General features: G+C 38.7%; 1 protein-coding gene across 1 annotated transcript in view; it reads left to right on the top strand.

The window, feature by feature from the left end:
• Nucleotides 1–18,653, top strand: part of LOC122799397 (sodium- and chloride-dependent GABA transporter ine-like) — a 372,008-nt gene that overhangs the window by 80,277 nt on the left and 273,078 nt on the right. Inside the window, exon 2 of the mRNA XM_044068418.1 lies at nt 7,287–7,421. Within this exon, the coding sequence (XP_043924353.1) occupies nt 7,287–7,421 (135 nt within the window). The remainder of the gene's footprint in view (nt 1–7,286; nt 7,422–18,653) is intronic.

Raw genomic sequence — 18,653 nt, 5'->3', positions numbered from 1 at the left:
CGCCCCCACCCCAAACAAAAATGACCATAGTGAAGAACTTCTCTAAAGCAAACTTCACACTACTCAAGACTGGTGTGGTATCCTTCAAGGCCCCTGAGTCAGAGGAAACCACAACCCAAGCTGCGGAAGCCCTTACAAATGCCTTCTATGAACACCTCCAGGACTGCATGGATCAGGCAATCCCAAATAAAACCAAGACTCTTTCCACAAAGGGCAAGCGTCCAGTCTGGTGGACCCCAGCCATTAACAAACTTTACAATAAGAGGAGAAAGCTATTACATGATAGAACAAAATCCATAAAAGGGAAGCCACCCCTGATCATTATTAGTAAAATATTACGAGCACTCATAAAATCAACTAAGGCCAATTTTGAGAGAAAAATTGCCATGGATTCAAAGGACAATCATAAGGCCTTTTTCAGCTATGTTAGGAACCTGGGTGGAAACTCACAGATATGCTCAGAATTAGTCCAAAATGATACAAAAATCACTGAACCCACAGACATTGCCAACATACTGGCAGACAGGTTCAGTGCAAACTTCACCCCTCTCCCCTAAAGGAGAGATAACTATCCCAGCCGAGTGTAGCCTCCCGGACATCTCAAATGCGCAGGTGGCTGCTCTCTAAAGCTAAAAACACAGCATCAATGGGACCGGATGGTGTCCCGGCTGTGTGCTACACGAGCTAAATGAGGAATTAAACCGCACATAAGGCAGCTGTTTAATCTCAGCCTTACCACAGGATACGTGCCCAAGGAGTGGCGACGGCAACTGTGGTCCCACTCCACAAAGGTGGCCCTCTACGGACCCTGGTAATTACCGCCCATAAGCTTAACAAGTCTAGTCTGCAAAGCTATGGAGAGGATCATAATGGAGCTCATAAACAAAGATATAGGGGACTTGCAGACATTGGACCCGACCAGTTTGGCTTTGTCAAGGGAAGATCATGCCTTTTGAACTTGGTCGACTTCTTGAAATAGTCACCAAGGCCATTGATGAGGGAAAGGCAGTCCATACAGCCTACCTTGACCTTGCAAAGGCTTTCGACACAATACCCCACGGGTATTGTAGAAAAACTTACCAGCTTAAATGTAAACCCATATGTCACAAGATGGGTTGCAAACTGTTAAGGACAGAACCCACAGGGTTAGAGTTGCTGGCTGTGTCAGACTCCAAGCGGTCACAAGTGGTGTCCCACAGGGCTCGGTCCTTGGCCCCCTATTGTTTGGCATCTACTTCTCAGAAGTACAGGCCAACATGGGAGGACTTTGGCTGACAAAGTTTGCAGATGACTGCAAACTGGGCGCCATAGTGGAAAGTGCATCGGACACTGATATCCTTCAGAAGGGACTCACGGAAACAGATAGCTGGTGCCAGAGCCATGGCCTGAAGTTAACGCCAAAAATGTGTAGTCATACCCTTCGGGAAAAACAAGGTAACCCTAAGCTACCATATAGGTGGCAATCCACTAAGCACAGAAGAGGTTATCAGGGACCTGGGGACCCAGGTTGACAGTGGCCTTTCTTTTGACACTCACATTGCTAAAGTGGTTAGAAAGACCTTCTACATTGCCCACCTGATCATGAAGGATTCACATCCAGATCTAGTGAGGTCATTGTTCCCCTGTACTCTTCACTTATCAGACCAATGATCGAGTACAATGCCCCATTCGGGATGTATCTCACCCGACATCTGCAGCAATTGGAGAGACCCCAAAAGTTCCTCACCAAAAGGATAAAGGGACTCCAAAATCTGTCATATGCTGCCAGATTGAAGAAACTCCAGCTCTATTCAGTCGCATACCGTCTGCTCAGAGGTGACATGTGCCTGACATACAAGGCCATGTCCAACCCGGAATTAATGGACATGCTCCACCTCAAAAATCCAAATCCACCAAAACCACTAGAGCAAGCGACTTAAACCTTAGCACGGATATAAATAGGACGTGCTGGAGGGATAGATTTATCACTCAGAGACTCCCTATGCTGTGGAATAAAATCCCGGTCCATGTGAGGCAGAGCACCTCGCTGACTCTGTTCAAGAGAAATCTAGACCTGTGGATGGGAGATCGTAGGTTTACCCGGGGAATCATCTCTGGGTCACTGCTGGACAGAGGCACAACAAACTAATGGGCACAGTATTTTTTCATATAAGGGGTGGCGTAAGCCACAATAATTTGGGCTAGGCTTATAAATGCCTTAGGGCAGATAGCCTAGTATAAACCTATGAACCTATGAACCTATGAACCTAATATATATATATATATATATATGTGTGTGTATATATATATATATATATATATATATATATATATATATATATATATATATATATATATATCTATATCTATATATAGAGAGAGAGGTGTATTATAGAGCCAGTACAAAAAGATAAATAGCATATAACTGATATTGATTGAGACTTTGACTCCATCATGCTTTGTTTTTGTCTACCTTCAGCTACACTTGAGAGTTGTGCACGTATTTATACTGACTTCCAGAATGAAGGAAATGACATGGGTTACTTCTGTACCCAACGAACCTCTACGGATGTTGGCGCCAATTAAACTGATACTAAAACACCTTTCTCAGTGCCAACACTGGATCAAATGGTGGATTTTCCCAAGAAAACTTTGAAAATCAGTGACAGTTGATTCTGAAGTTTCTGTGTTTTAGAGCCTGTATTTACCCTACTGACAACTCTTCCATCTCATTCTAATTGGACCAATTCCACGGTTTTCATTTTGCCACCTGTGACTACAAGAAATTGGCAAAGGAGATAAGTGGTAACTTCAGAAATTAAGTACACCAGACCCAAGACAACCGTGTTTAGCGCTTTCATCCACAAATTTTCCAGGACATCAGAATTATTAAATTCACATCTATAGCACTTAAATAAGCACACACATTTAAAACCCCTCCCTTCCAATTAACATAACTATAGTAACCAACTTATTATTCCACAACTATAAAACATATAATGCATTTAAAACCATATATAGTCCACGTTTATAAGAAACATGTTGTATATTACCTAACTTTTACACACTTTTATAAAAACAACAAAACATACCAATATATGTTTTTGTCAAAAAATATGCTGCTATCAATTTAAAAAAGCTACTTAAAGACATTGTTTCATTCAAACTAGGAATAGTGTGGGATTCGGTTATCTGCCATTTGAGCTCCATATACTCCAAGAACTCATCACTGGGCCCTCCTCTTTCACCCAGCTTGAGGGTTGTTACAATAAAATAGCTAAATTTGCTACTGGTGCATCTCATCACAGCCACCACTGTATCTCACTTGGAGAACTTGACTGGCTTGAACTCCCTCAACTTCTTCACCTGAATTAACTCTCACTCGCCCACAAATTAGTAAACTGCCCTGTTAAAATCCCATTCCTTCAAACCCTTCTCCAGCCCTTTCCCTCCACTAGATCTACTTCTAGTCACCGAAGACAAAAACTCAGCAGGAGAAACACTATTCTCCTGCACCATATCCAGACTATGGAACGATCTCCCCCTCTATAACCTCAGTACTTTCTAGCAGTCTCCAAGACTGTCCTAAAATCTCACTTAAAAATGCACTAGCTATGTCCATGCACCAATCCTGACTAGAATCCCTCCTTCTTTCCTCCCTTCCCTCTCCCCCTCTCATATCCCTGCCTAACACCTCCTAAATTTTCAGCTTGAATTTATTGCAAAATGTAAAAGTAAAACTGAGGTTTACTAATTTAGAACAGCATCTGGTTGTGCTTGGTACTATCTGTACATACAGCCTACATTGATTCCTACCCTCAAGCTAGATAGTGCTGGGTCTCCTATGTATTGTTTTGTCTACTGTATGTATTTTTTACTATTGTATTCAATTACTCTTGTACTTCGCTGCTCATTTTTTCCTATGTGGAGCTTTTCTCCCCGGGCCTCCGCTGAAAAAGGACCTGTGAGTCGGAACTTCCCAGTAAACAAATGTAAATAAATAAGTTATATACCCCTTTCAAAAACCCTCGTCATGCATGCACAAGAAATCCTTATTTGAAATATAGTCAAGCAGCTTCTCATAAACAACTTTTTAAAATATTTTAACAGGACTTAAGCTAGAATGGTGTCTAAAAGTCAGTAATCTGTGATGGACAGGATGTCTTTATTGATTTGTCTTATTTCTCTGACCGATGCTTTGTCTCTTATGATGACCAACCTTCATTTCTTGAGCAAAAATAAAAGACTAATAAGCATCTTTCTTCATTTTGGTGGAAACCGAAAATCTTTTACTTCTCAATACAGCGGAAAGATATCTGGAAGCGTATGCAGGGTATGAAAGGCTGTTTGCTGTTACTGTTTGTTATAAAGCCATGTTGCTTTAACACGTTTCTATTTGAAGTGAACAGGAGCATTTATTTTGAATGAAATGATTAAACTTAATTTTCATTTTCCCATGCGGAAGTAGTGCAAACATGTTTTTGTATTGAAAAAGTTTCTTCCGTTTCAGTTGATGTGTACGTTTATTACAAGGGAAAGAAAACTAAAAATAAAAAACACATAAATATTTAGACTATTCAGGCTAGAGCATATTCAGGTCTTTGCCTAAAGGGCCCATTTTAGTAACAGGATGCTTTTCCACAGTTTGTTATTGGGAAAAGAATCTGTTGGGAAGACCTCATTTGTTTGTGGTGTAAGCTGTAATAACAGAAGCATACGACTTTAATGCTTTTCATTAATTGCACTTAAGTGGTATAACAGAAATAGCAGCCTCAGCATGACTCAGCAGCATTTAGCACTGTTGCTAAGCAGTGATGCACTGTGTGAGAATGTAAAAGAGTTGGTAACCATCAGTCTGCTTCTGGCTTTATACTAATTGGTCTGGAAGTAAATGCACCTTGAAGGGAGTGGTGTGCTCACTATATTTTGTATACATGTCATTTAACTTTTTTCGTGCTGTGTAACAGGAAGGAAGCATCGGCACACTTCCATGTCATTGCTGTGTTACTGTTGATTTTTATTTTGCTCATAATGTTGCTTGTATTAAAATAAGATTATTGAAACATACTACTTTTGTATTAACAAAATATCCTACATAGCTTAGAAAGGGTAGAGATGCAGAATGACCGAACTTTCAGATACTTTGTTCATCTTGTTGACCCCTTAACTATCACGGACATGCTCATCTATCTGTGATACTGTACAGCTCTTTGATTTTTATTTCTTATTTGTTTTTCTCATGTAACTGTGTGTCATGTTGTGCATCATAGTAGTTTGTTTCTCTGTGATTGAGGTAAGAGTATACCTAACATAAGCTTTCATAGTGGATGAAAACAACAACATGTTGGATTATCTCCTGAAGGGGTAAATATCTATTCTTTCCAGTTGTACTTGTAATACTGGTATCTTCTCTTCCTTCTGTAGCATCTGGTACTGAAACCTCCATCTAGGGACACTTTTAACCAGAAGGATTTGTGTCACTTTGTTAAACTAACAATACATTTATTGAGCTTCTGACAGCGTGAGCAGATTATGCATAAAACATAACTCCAAGGTCTCGCTGTTTGCAGGGGAGGTTGCAAGATTGGACCAGTCTACTAAACATTCGCATACAAACAGTATGAGCTCACTTGTATGTGAATTCAGGAAGCACAACTGTTACGCTTAAGCAACTGTGATACAGGAGGATATGGTCAAAGCATCTGAATGTCGGCCAGTTTTGCAGTGTCTCTACATAACATTAGTCCCTTGTTTGAACATACATACACAACCTGTATTCATCTTTTTAGTAGTAACACATTACCATGGTTTTATTCAGAATCGCAAAGTACTGTAGCACATGCATGTTAAGGTAGGCCTGTTCAAATAAAACTACCTTAATTTTTATTAATGTTTGTCTTGGTAAATAAGGCTGAGCTAGAAAAAAAAAGAATAATAATAAGAGACAAATGTATACTGGTGAGTACCATCTGTGCTATTTAAATGGCTTCAATAAAAGTCATTTAAAGCAGTTTACATGGCACATGGTAATACTGACTTAAAACCCAGCAGACTGATTGTTATACTGGTTGTATAGAAAATCTTTGGTTGCACAATCTAGTAAATAACTCATTAGATTCCATGATTGTTCAGCCTTGAAGTTGGTCTGTAAAAAATAACCTGGGTAGTATCCCCCCACACCAGTTAGAACACTTTATTTAAATTTGCTTTAATTTTGGCCACTGTATTGTACTCAGTGAGTCAACATTGGTCAGTTGCCCTTTAGCCAGGGCCCACTGTCAGCTGATAGAGATCACAGGTTTTTCTTTTTTCTGCTGCACCTGCTATACTACAGAATTTGCCCTCTTTTGAAAGGGTTGTCATTATTTTGTTTGTACTTAAATACTTGTAACAAAAATTATGTGAATTGGCTTTCAACATAATTTATTTGCTTTAGCATCATGATTTTAACTTGTTAGTTTATATTAAAATAGAAGCCTTGTTTAATGCTGTCTGTTGTAAAAAGACTTTAACCACACAGATTCAAGCTTATTTTTGGGAGCTGTCTGTGTGTGTCTGTGTGTGTGTGTGTGTGTGTGTGTGTGTGTGTGTGTGTATGGAGCCATTGTGTGTGTCTGTCTGTCTGTGTGTGATTGTGTCTGTGTGTCTGTGTGATTGTGTCTGTGTGATTGTGTCCTTGCTGGCATTCTAACAGTGAGGACATTTTGTAATTTTAGCCTAGCCCCTCCCTTGCAAAGGAGAATGTGACCCCATCACACCAGGAGTCGCAATGCCTTCCCCTACACAGGTGTTTGCTCCTGTGCAGCTGCTAAATGACGACAGCCGTCCATTGGTGGTTTGCTGTACAGCACATATACCCTAGCTGCAGGCCTACTACTGGCCATGACTGCTTCTGACTCACTTCCAGGCCCATCTTCCCTGCCAGCTCAGTCAAAAACCCAATCAACTAATCAAACCCTTTATCCATCTACGTTACTAGGCTGGCAATGAGAATCACTTTTAAACATAAATTTTCCTATTTATTACTCTTGACTTAATAATATAAGTAAAACTCATGTTTTTAAGAATATGATTATTAACAATAACAGCCAATTTAGCTATATTACATTATTATGATAACCCTCCAAGTTTAACATATGTACTTATCAAATAATCATGTGATCAGTTGTAATCATCCAGACCAAATGTGTATTTTAGGTTTATGGCTTTAAGTCCAGAAAGCATCTGTGACACTTTGGTTCTTTCTGTAAGGAGTGCCTCTTGGGTTGCACTTTTTCTTGATATTTTTACTGTTGTCCTGTTTGCAGGTGCATTCCTTATACCATACCTGACCATGCTGTTTCTCTGTGGTATTCCTCTTCTCTTCATGGAGTTTGTCATTGGACAGTATACGCGTCTTGGCCCAGTACATGCCATGGCCAGAATTTGCCCTCTTTTGAAAGGTTTGTCATTATTTTGTTTGTACTTAAATGCTTGTAACAAAAATTATGTGAATTGGCTTTCAACATAATTTATTTGCTTTAGCATCATGATTTTAACGTGTTAGTTTATATTAAAATAGAAGCCTTGTTTAAATGCTGTCTGTTGTAAAAAGACTTTAACCATACAACTGTTGATTTATAACCTGTGTTTCATTGGATGGTGAGTCTTGGACGGTTTTAAATGTACCACAGATGCATAGTAAGACACAACTGAGTCCAACTTTCAAATTTATATTTTCCCATAAATGCATATAACAGTCCTACAGTGCACATAAATAATGAATCTGATATTTTGTGAAGAACATTGTGTCAGGAGCCCTCAGAAGAATATTTGTCCTGCAAAGTGAGATAAAGGGTATTTGGTATTTTTGAAATAAAATATTAATGTAATATTTTATTTCCTAAAAGAGAAATTATAGCTTTTAAGAAGACACCTTGAACTTTTTGTTTGGCAGCACATCATTCATAGCTGTAGTTTCATACTCAATACTAAAGATTTTGTGCATCAGATTTTAGCAACTTTTTTCTGCAGTTTTTTTAAGAAAGGATACACATTCCTAAGGATTCAAAAACAGCCTTGCTGCCGAAAAGATCTGTGGTAAAAAAAAGGTCTGTTTCCATGATGCAATAATTTTTGATTCAGAAACACATTAGTCGCAGTGAGGAAAGACTTCATTATTATGTAAATTGTATGTGTTTGAATCGCCTTTAACTAGTGCAAGTTTTCCTAGAATCGCCACTTTCCTAGAATCGCCTTTAACTAGTGCAAGTGCAGCACTTTCCTAGGGTAGTTAATGCTGGCAGTGCATGCAACACGTTGACAAAAGGACCCACTCATTCACTGTCCCACACACATATACACACGCTCAAAAATGCATACATTCATACACACACAAACACACATGCACACACCCCACATACCTGTTACATGTCCCTGAGTTATTAGAACATCCCTGCTGATGATTCGTATTGATTTAGCCCTGAGATTGTAAATCATGATTCCTTAGTCAGTCAGTCAGTAACAGCAGAGATTAGAGTTTGATTTGTGTAACTGTCTGTAGACTGCATATTGATGCTGAAGCTGTTCTGCTTCCTTTTTAAGTGACTTCAGCGAATAGTTTATGTCCCTGATGTCATCTAAAGTTACTTTCAGTTTGTACTGAAGGCACCCTCCACTGTCTCATGAGTCGCAGACGGTTACATGCATTGGATCGTGCTAAATGTTGGAGCATTATACTTCTCTATGTAAAAAAAAAAAAACTACACTGACAGATTAGACTAGGCCAATGCTCCTGCCTTTTGCTTAAAGTGTACAAGATTTAAGACCTTTCATCCCTACAGTACATATTTTTTAACACTTAAGTAATATTTAAAGTATTCCTGGTATCTAGTAGTGGTGCAGAGAACTGATATCCTCTGTCTGAGGTGAGAGAGTGCAAACTTTGAATGTTTTTAGTGCCGATATGATAACCTATGAAGAGTATCCCTAGTGTCTGGCACTCTGTGGAGAGACTTATCATTGGTGTCTAATGCCCCCCCATCCCATGTTCCATAAAGGCACAATGTTTCACCAGAGTTCACCCTGGTGGCTAGTGTTCCCCCCTACCCAATCTTGCAGGATTTGCTCATTAGTCTGGGGGAATGTGGAAGTATGACAGCTCACCCAAGTTACACACACACACACACACACACACACACACACACGCACCTACCCTACCTAACCCCCAAGTAACACCATTAATGTGATCTTCCAGGAAGATACAGACTTACACATGTAGTTCCTCACACACACTGTGAAGACGTGAGGTATTGCCAGCTATGCCAGGAGAAATAGGGCAGTGGATGTGTAACATATGCTAGCACAGCTAGCTGGAATTTGGTAAAGAATTAATATTTCTCACACTTTGATGTATCTCACAAATAGCATTGTTTTCCAGATTCCATTCCTTAATTTTTATGCTTTGTACTACCAGTACAGAATTCAAAGTTTTGCTATCTATATACCAAGCTTGCTCAAATCAAATTAAGGTACGAAAAAATCTCTTTGTATATATGCCACTGTATAGAAATGTTCTGTCATTCGTGGATTATGTGGTGTTGTATAAAGAGCTCTGATTGTATATATGCCTCTGTACAGAATTTTTTTGCCATTTGTTGTATTGGTACTGTTATATTATGGAGCTTTTCTCCTCTGGCCTCCGCTGTAAATGGACCTTGTTCCAGTCGGACCTTCCCAGTAAACAAGTGTAAACTAAATAAATAAATACATATTTGAATATCAAACTTATTTGTACAGATGCTTGTGTTGAAAACGTATTTGTGTATGTGATATCATTCTGTAATCCATCACTAAAAATAATGTTTAATACTAGGTGAGACTGTAGTCTCATAGCACTCTGTTTTTGCAACCTGGCAAAAAAGGATCTCACCTACTTCATCTTGCCTTGCTCTAGTAAGTAACCAGGGAGTAGTAATTCTTTAGATCAGTCAGGAAAATATAGCGAGATTAGCTAAATGTAGTTTTTTTTCTGTAACTGTGTGAACCTGTCCACCTGTGTTGTTTTTAACATTTCCTGTGATTGAAACTCTGGTGTTTATTGAAATAGATCTTTAGTATTTTCATGTTCTTTTATTTATTATTAAATATATTTAAAATTTTCTTTGTGGATGGTCCTTTAGAGAATATTTTAACCTTTGAAAGTACTTATATATATTGGTGACACTATAGTCACTCCTGAAAGCCTGGCTGTTTGGTCTACATTACCATTTGTATTAATATTAATTTCAGTCAGTATAATTGAGTACCCTTGCAAGAGCCTTAGAGTAGCTGGCTGTGGAGTGTCTGGTGGTTGTGTAACTACCTTATAGTTTGGCCAGATAACTAGAAAATCTGTGCCAGCCTTTATCAGAGGGGTGTGGGTGTGTGTGTGTAAAACAAAGCACTGGTTTCAAAGAGAGAGTGGGGGAGAACTTTGCTTGGACATTCAGCTGAGGTCTCAACTCTACAACTGTGCCAATGGGGAGTCTGTCTGGGGACCTGGAGGGGGATAGATAGAGGAAACCCAAACCCCGGACTGAGTATGTTCCCTGTGTGCTGTTAAGGGAAATTGTGCTTGCTGCAGAGAACTGCATCTGGAAATACTGGGTGTATCCATTTTTGTTCCAAGTGAACGTCCCTCTCCAGCACCAGTGGTGGAGAGTCAGGCTCCTTGATTCTTGGCCCAGAGTGGTGACATCTCTCTCTCTCACTCTCACACACAAACACACTTACCTACCCTTCCTTCCCCTGGCGACATCTCTCTCACTCTCACTCACACACACACACACACACACAAACACACTTACCTACCCTTCCTTCCCCTGAAGTAACACTCCTAATAAAACCTCCCAGGCAGATACACACTTAAATATGCAGTTCCCCACATATGCACACAAACACAAACACAATACTACCTGTCTCCTAAACTCCACTGCACCTACCTGTACTGCAATAGGAAAGCATGAGCTTTTGGCTGTGTTCACAAACAGAATCATCTAGCAGCAGCTGTGTTAATTTACACAGCTGAGCAATGCCTTACCACAGGCAATTATGGGAGAGAGCATGTGACTAATTTGCATATGCCTCTCCCTTGGAATGGCTCATTAACATTTAGCATGACAATAGGGAAAGCACACTGTGGTGTTGCATCTAGTCATGTTGCAGCACCACAGTAGGGCTGCCTGTGAATTAGAAATGGTTACCACAAGGTGTACACCTTGCTGCGATCTTTCTACATTGGGCCCATTGTATTTGAAAAAAAATGTCATTACTGGTTTCCTAATTTTAGGTCAAACCACAGTACTTCGATCATCTTGTTATCATGCAGAGAACAGAGAGTGTCCACATTGACGACTTGTGTACAATATTGAGAAGTAGAAAAGTGAGAAAACAGTGTCAAATATATAAAGCAGCACAGTGCAGCATGTGTAGCAGTAAGAATAAAGTAAAACATTGCTGGGGAGATGTCTTCGCAGTTTCCTGGCACTGTGGTTCTGGGCACGGCCTGTAACAAATATGGATGTGAGTGTGAATCTAGGTAAAGGAACTTTTTTATTTGAAGCACAATCCCTTCTCCTTTGATATTATTATTGCACAGCAATTATTATCTATGAATTTATTTATAGTTCTTCCTTTAGTGCCACATAAGAGCAAAGTTCCAAATACAAGAATAGTCATGCAGTGAAGGAAGACAACTGTATTTTACATTTGCCCAGAGAAGCTGCCTAACTTTAGGTCACAATGTTAATTTTTTCTGATTTTTCTGTTTCTTGATATTGTACAGAGTTGCTGATGTGGGCATTCGACCTTCTCTGCCCAATAACAAGCTAATTGAGGAGCTCTGATCTGAAGTATCTAAAGTTATTTTCCAGTGAATTTATTCAAAGTGTACTTAAGATTTTCAACTTTTAGGCTGGGATTCTCTCTTTCAAAATAAAAAAAAAACAGTGTAAGGGATTTAGGGACTTAATCGTTGTACTGCATCTGTGTAAGAAGGCAGATTCCTCTCCTTAATAAGTTTCATTTAGTTTACTGTCATACTGCCCTGCCAGGAATGGAGCCTTAAACATTTAATTGTATATATTTAAGAATGCTGGTTTATAGAAACATTTACTTTTACTAACTAATAAATAAGTAGAGGTGCATGTACCAAATTATATAATTTGAGTATGACAGAATGCTTGTGTGAAATAACTCCTTTTAGAGGTGATCAATGTGCATGTTTTTGTATGTTTCTCTTAGTCTGGATTTGCTGGCAAATTTTGGGTGACAGGTCATTGGGATATGGAGTGATTCTGCATGTACCCTTTCCTGTGCTATGACTCCTGTGAAGAAATAAAGAATGTTATCCTTTTATTTATTTATTTAGTCAGGTTAATGTTATGTCAGTGGGCAAGTAGATGGCATACAGCAGGAATAACTGCAAATGAAAAGGAGAATTGAAACCTATACATTTATGCTGGATTACACTGCCTCTGGAAGTTTTAGTACTACCACTGTCTATGGTGGCTTCTGCCTTTGAGGATGTGGATGTATCAGGACCTCAAGAAACATATATGCCACATTGTGGAGACTGGAAGCCTGCAGACAGTTTATAAAACAAAACAATTCAGTGTGATTTGCATCTTCTAAGGTTCTATGGTTTTAAAACCCTTTTATCTGTCTTTCCAACTGTAAATGGTTAGTTTTTTTTTTAAACCTAAAAACAGGTTGTGCATTGTACCACAGGAATATCAGAATTGGTGAAGATCCCCTGACAGTAGATATCAAGGCAGGATTATTTTGCTAGTAATTGGCAAAATCTCAAAAAGAAACAAGGCTACTTGCGTATTATTGCAACCAGATTCCGGACCTGTCATAATTCGTAATGTTTTCACAAACTGATGTATCTTAACCTAAAAAGGGGTCTGTGAACTTGTAGCTTCTTTTCCTGATTTGGGTCTGCATTGTAGGCTGTTTTTTTTTTTTTTCCCGGATTACTGTGAAAGAATGGGATGTAGTTTTGTGGTCAACGGGTTTGTAGCAAAGACCTGATGTGTGGGTGTCTGCCACTGTTAAACATATGGCATCTTGCTTGTTATATTTATGTGTGTGTTCAGCTTGCTAGTTTACTGTCTCTGTGGCTTTCCTGTTTTGGTTTATTTTTTTCCCAAAGGATGTAATAAAATTGTTTAAACCCATTACTTAAATTGTTGTACGTGTCGATGCTGCTTGTGATTTTAAAGAGACTGGAGAGCGCAGGGCATACTTGAGTTCGCCTTTATGTATGCTAGTACACTCAGACAAACCCGAGCAGCAGGGCTGCATCTTCCATTAGAAACCATCCATGGTCTGGAATAGGATTTATTTAAACATCGAGTGAAGTTACTATGTTGTAGGCTAGGCTAGCAGTTGTGTTTGTCCAATTATGCCAAGTGTCATGAAGTGACGATTGAATTGGTTTTGAATGTCATTTAGTAGTTAGCAGTGTAGTTACTTTGGCCAGATTAAAATGAGTGGCCATCATTTGAAAGACACATTACTCCCAATCTGCCTTAACTGGGGGTGTTGAAGAGATCGGGACTGGTATGGAAAAAGAATGTGGCAAACTGCTAGTATGGCTTCGGAATCTGGTTGCGATAATACGCAAGTACTGAAACAAGTCAGGCATGAAATCACCACAGAAGAGTGATGTTTCGAGGAAGATATATTTTTTCATGATCTCTCATCTGCATTTTTAACAACAACTTTGCATTTTTATCTTTTATTGTTTAGGAGATTAGCTGCTTGCATTCTGAATCAAATGTATTTGATAAATTGTATAAAATTCAGTAAGCTGTAAACAGGGAAGACATTCTACAGAAGGTCAGGATAACTGGGAGTACAGATGGATATGTATGTATGTGCACCTGTTAGTCTGTCAGAATTTTGTAAGTAAAATAGATCTAATTAATGTGATGAGCCAAAGACTTGGGGACAGAGTCCAAAAGACTTGCTGTTGGTGCAAGTGACTTACTGTGGTGTAAGGCCTATCTCTATAAATCAGAGTAAGTTACTTACACTGAGAGCAATTGTTTTTAATCAGGCCCTTAAAAGTTTGCCACACTTACAGGTAGATAGCAGTGGTATAAACTTGCACCCATCAGACAGTTGTACTATAAAATGTATAGTAGAATTATACAACCTAAACATAAATATATATAGTCTGTAATGTCATGGCAATCTGAGCCATATAGTTTTATTTTATTTGACAAATCCATCTATATTGTTTGCAATTGTATTGCACGAACAATAATGATATTCCAGAACAGTAATGGGGAGGGGATGACACCAATGTTAAATTTGCCATTACTGCCCCATCCAGCATTGTATGAGTGCTGTATGAGCAAGTGAGTGCCATATTCACCATTTATCTCCACAGCTACTTGTCAGTTGAATTTACTGCATTGTGCCAATGTTTGTGTATACTGCTAAGAAGTTGCCATTCAGGATATATGTACTTCGTTTTCAGTCACAGCTGACTTTGGTGGCTTTATATGCATCCTACCAAAAATGTAACGGATACTAGCATAGTTTAGAGTGATGTGTGTAACAATGTGTGCAAAACAATGCAGCCTGCGTTAACCAGAATCGTTCTTCTCCAATTATAGAACCTAATATTGGTGAGTTCTAGTAGCACACTGTTTACTGTGTCATAAACTAGTAGCACACAATGTAAATTCTGTCACACTGTACAGTGTTTGCTTGTGTGTAGCCGGTAGCAGCACACAGAATGATGCTGCCTAGAATAATAACACTCTACTGTTTGAGAACAGTTCAAAAAGTACTGTTTACATTACATTAAACACCCCGAATGTAAACTCTTGACACTCTCCAGGCTTTTCCTCAGACGGTAGCTGCGTGCTTATTGATGCTGATTACATTGACTTGTATGCCGGCAAGTTCTTTTGTTCAGGTTCTTTGAATCCACATTCATGGTTAGGTGTGTTTGCCGAGTATTGCCATGCGGTTTCCATTGACATTGGTGACCTTGGAGTTGTGTGTAACTCAGGGCAATAACCTTCTCAAAGAAGGTGTAGATGGCTTGCCTCCTCCACATGAAACCTGTTTTCTTCTGTGGTGTGATTCTTTGGTACATCTGTTTTTATGTATATAGCAAACATCTGTTTTTATGTATATAGCAGACTCTGTGGACTGGAAATGGCAAACAGTGTTTTCTATTTCCACAAAACAGCAGGGAAATTTTAGACTCTGTGTTAGTCATTGACTGTATCAATGAAACATGCTTTAATGAAGCATTCCACAACCCCTCAGACTTTGTCCAGTGGCAGTATTGTTTCCAAATACAAGATATGTCTCCACTGTCACAAGCCTACAGTTATAGTTTGCCAGTGTGAATTTAATGGACTTTTTTGCATTTTTAATGTATAACATTCATCATGTTTAAAAGGCAGCTGTTTGGCATTTTAATGCTCATTATTGCAACTTCCACAATAATGAGATTGAATGGCTGAAAATACATACTTAATGTTTACAAAGTGCAGGATTGCCAATTCTCAGAATATTCAGTTTTCTTCAAGGTGTGGTGATCTTAGTGTTGATATAGGTTTAAGGAGTGAGGGGTGCTTGCTGCCCACATTGAGGGGTGTGGGAGTGCATGTCCCTCTGCAAAAAACAACTTTCAGGTAGAACAACAATGTTTGACATGGATTATCCTTCTGCAGTTTCAGACTTTTTTTCTTACTATATGTTTAGTACAGAGCTGCATTTGTCCGCATAAGAACTGCATTACTGTTTTTTAGCATCCTGCATTAGGTAGTGATTTTATTGTCCGCAAGTGGCTTACTACCCATTTTATTGATCCATCTATTGCACTAATCTAAGGAGCTGGCCTCATATTTTGCAAAGGGCTGGGGATCACATTTGTCCATTTTTCTTTCTGTCCTGGAAGACACAGATATAGAAGCTTGCTAGTCCTGTCACTGTAAAAGGCACAAAGGACTATTAGGGTGTGATTGTAAACTCTCAGTCAAAAATGCCCATTTTCTAAGACTTAGAAGTCTTAGTCTTGGAATCTGTTTTTTTTTTTAGGCGATTCCCCAAGGTGGAGCTGGATCATTTTTTTTTTTCAATAATAATTCTTTATTATTTTTCAATTTGTTCATACAAACATTTGACCGAGAAATACACAGGTAATTTCCAAACAATACTTCTAAGAACAATCCTACAACATATGTACACTATATATACATGAATGCTTCCATTTTAAACAAAAAAGAATATATGAAGTCTTATCAATAGGTATAGTATCTTATAATTATTTGATTTCTGATAAACTTTGACTTTATAGTATTTATATCCAAGGGTTATTTAATGCCGTTGAGCAGTTATGCCTTTAGTTAGCACCAGTTGCCACTTACCTTGTTGTAATTTCTGATACAAAGAACTGTATTACAGAATATAACTACTTGTGGATTGATGTGTTTGATACTGATGCTGATGTACGAAGCGCTGACCAGACTAATGTATACATGCTATGTACTTATGTCTTGGTCATTGCTGCCTCCAGTCTCTGTAGTTATTTTCCTGCCTGCATCTTGGGAGATAGAATTAGCATATGTGCTTCTAGCTGAATAGAAAATCAGTCAGAGGAGGGTAGAATACTTGTTCTGCTTCCTTGATACTAATTAATTTGGCAAGAAGAAAATTATTTTGACATTATACTGCATTCTTCACTGAACTGTTTAGGGTTAGGTGGTTCCTTTTAGGTCTGGTTCCCATAAAAAAACAATATTGAGGTTTCCCTCTCAGCATTTGCAACTCACTACAGAGGGTTATTGTGGCAGATTAGAACAACTGTATTGTATAAAAAGCATTATGACTAATGTCTAAAAGTTACATTCTTATTTGTAGTCCACCTGAGTCTGTGCAGACGCAGGCCCCATTTCCAGTCACATGGTGAGAAAATCTACTACTTTCTTCTGAATCTAAGCCAGATGTATAGCACACCCAGACAGGGAATGTGTGCAGTGCTGGCTTGCACACTTTCTCATGGTCAGGTTCCTCACCCACCAATGATTTATTTTGATAAGCACACTGTGGTCCAATGCCTGGTCCCTGGATTATGACATCAAAAATATTCTTTTTACCAAGATATGGGACAAGACATGTTCCTCCTCCCATCCTATATTTAGCAACTCCGCTAAACCACCTTATCAATATGGCCAGTAACAGTAAAGTCATGCTGTCTCACAGGCCCCAGGCTGTTCATTCAGTTTTACTTATCTGTATTAACCCATGTAACACTGCTGCTTTTTCTTGTTTATGGTAACATATCTTAATGGTTAACTGTGTATGCTGTGCCACATTATTTCATCATTCAACTTTCAGTAATTATCTATAGGTCTGCCTCCTACCATATTTTGAGTAGTTGAATAACGCATGTTTTACAAAAATCTGTTTTTCATCTTACTTTCTGGTAAAACTCTGCATGCCATATTACATTCCATAATGCTAAACACTGCAGGGAATTAAGCTCTTCACACTCATTTTTAGAGCTAGTTGGCTTAATTCTGGATCTTTTCTTCAACATGTTCTGCTTCTATAGGGATGCTTTGTGGAGACACACCTATGACATTAAAGTTTCACATATCAGTGCCCACAGTGGTGCAGTGGGTAGCATTGTTAACTCACAGGAAGAGGTTCTTTGGTTCGATTCTTGGCTGGGGTGCCTTCTATGTGAATTCTACGTGTCCTGTCTGTGTTCATGTGGGTTTTCTCTGGGTGCTGCTGTTTCTTCCCACATTCCAAAGATGTGCAGTAGATGGATTTGACGCTCTAAATTGGGCACAGATGTGAATGTGTGTGTGCATGGTATGGAAAAACAACTGCAACAGGGCTAGCCCATCCAGTGTTAAGAACATTGACAGTAGATAGGTTCATAGTGTCACTACAGAAGTGACTATGTGCAAAAATGGAAAAGGGAGGTTATGGGTGGCTGGATAAAATGCCTGGAGTATATGCAGCAAATTAACATTCAGGCAAAACTGGGTATTCTATATTCCCCTGATCCACTTGCAGTTACTGAAACTTGGCTTCAACCTTATATGACTGAAAAAAGTTCTTCCTACTGGTTGTATCTTGTACAAATTTGACAGTGTCAGTAAAGGACCAGGAGTAAGTATAAACAGTAAATGTGCTCTTTAAAGTACTGTTCTGACACTAGTAAGAGATGGTCAGCAGGAGGCCATTGAAAATATTAGCCATAATTCTGTCAGCATATATACTGTTAGGAAGAGAAACAAGAATTCATACCAAAGCATTATCTCTTCTAGAAACTTCATGTATTAACAGTCAGAATTGCAAGTTGGGCCAGTTACAAAAAACATATTAGTTGGATTAGAGACACCTTCACAAAACAATCTGCAGTCGGTATTCAGGTTTCACATAATCAACTTCAATCTTTCATGTCACACATTAGGTTTAATGAGTTTTTTTGTTGTTTTTTTTCAATCAGACCATTAATATAAGTGAAAGTAAGAGATTCATGGTTTTTACCTGGTAATCTAATTGCTGCATGTAAGTTAACTCATTTCTTCCAAGGAAGCTCCGGAAGTTTGCACTAACTTCCAATGGGCCGAGCCTAAGACTTTTGACTGACTCAGATTATGTCCTCA

Source organism: Protopterus annectens, chromosome 4.part0 (genome assembly GCF_019279795.1).
Source record: "Protopterus annectens isolate FY-2018-M chromosome 4.part0, PAN1.0, whole genome shotgun sequence".
NCBI lineage: Eukaryota > Metazoa > Chordata > Ceratodontiformes > Protopteridae > Protopterus > Protopterus annectens.
This window is presented reverse-complemented; position numbering and strand designations above follow the sequence as displayed.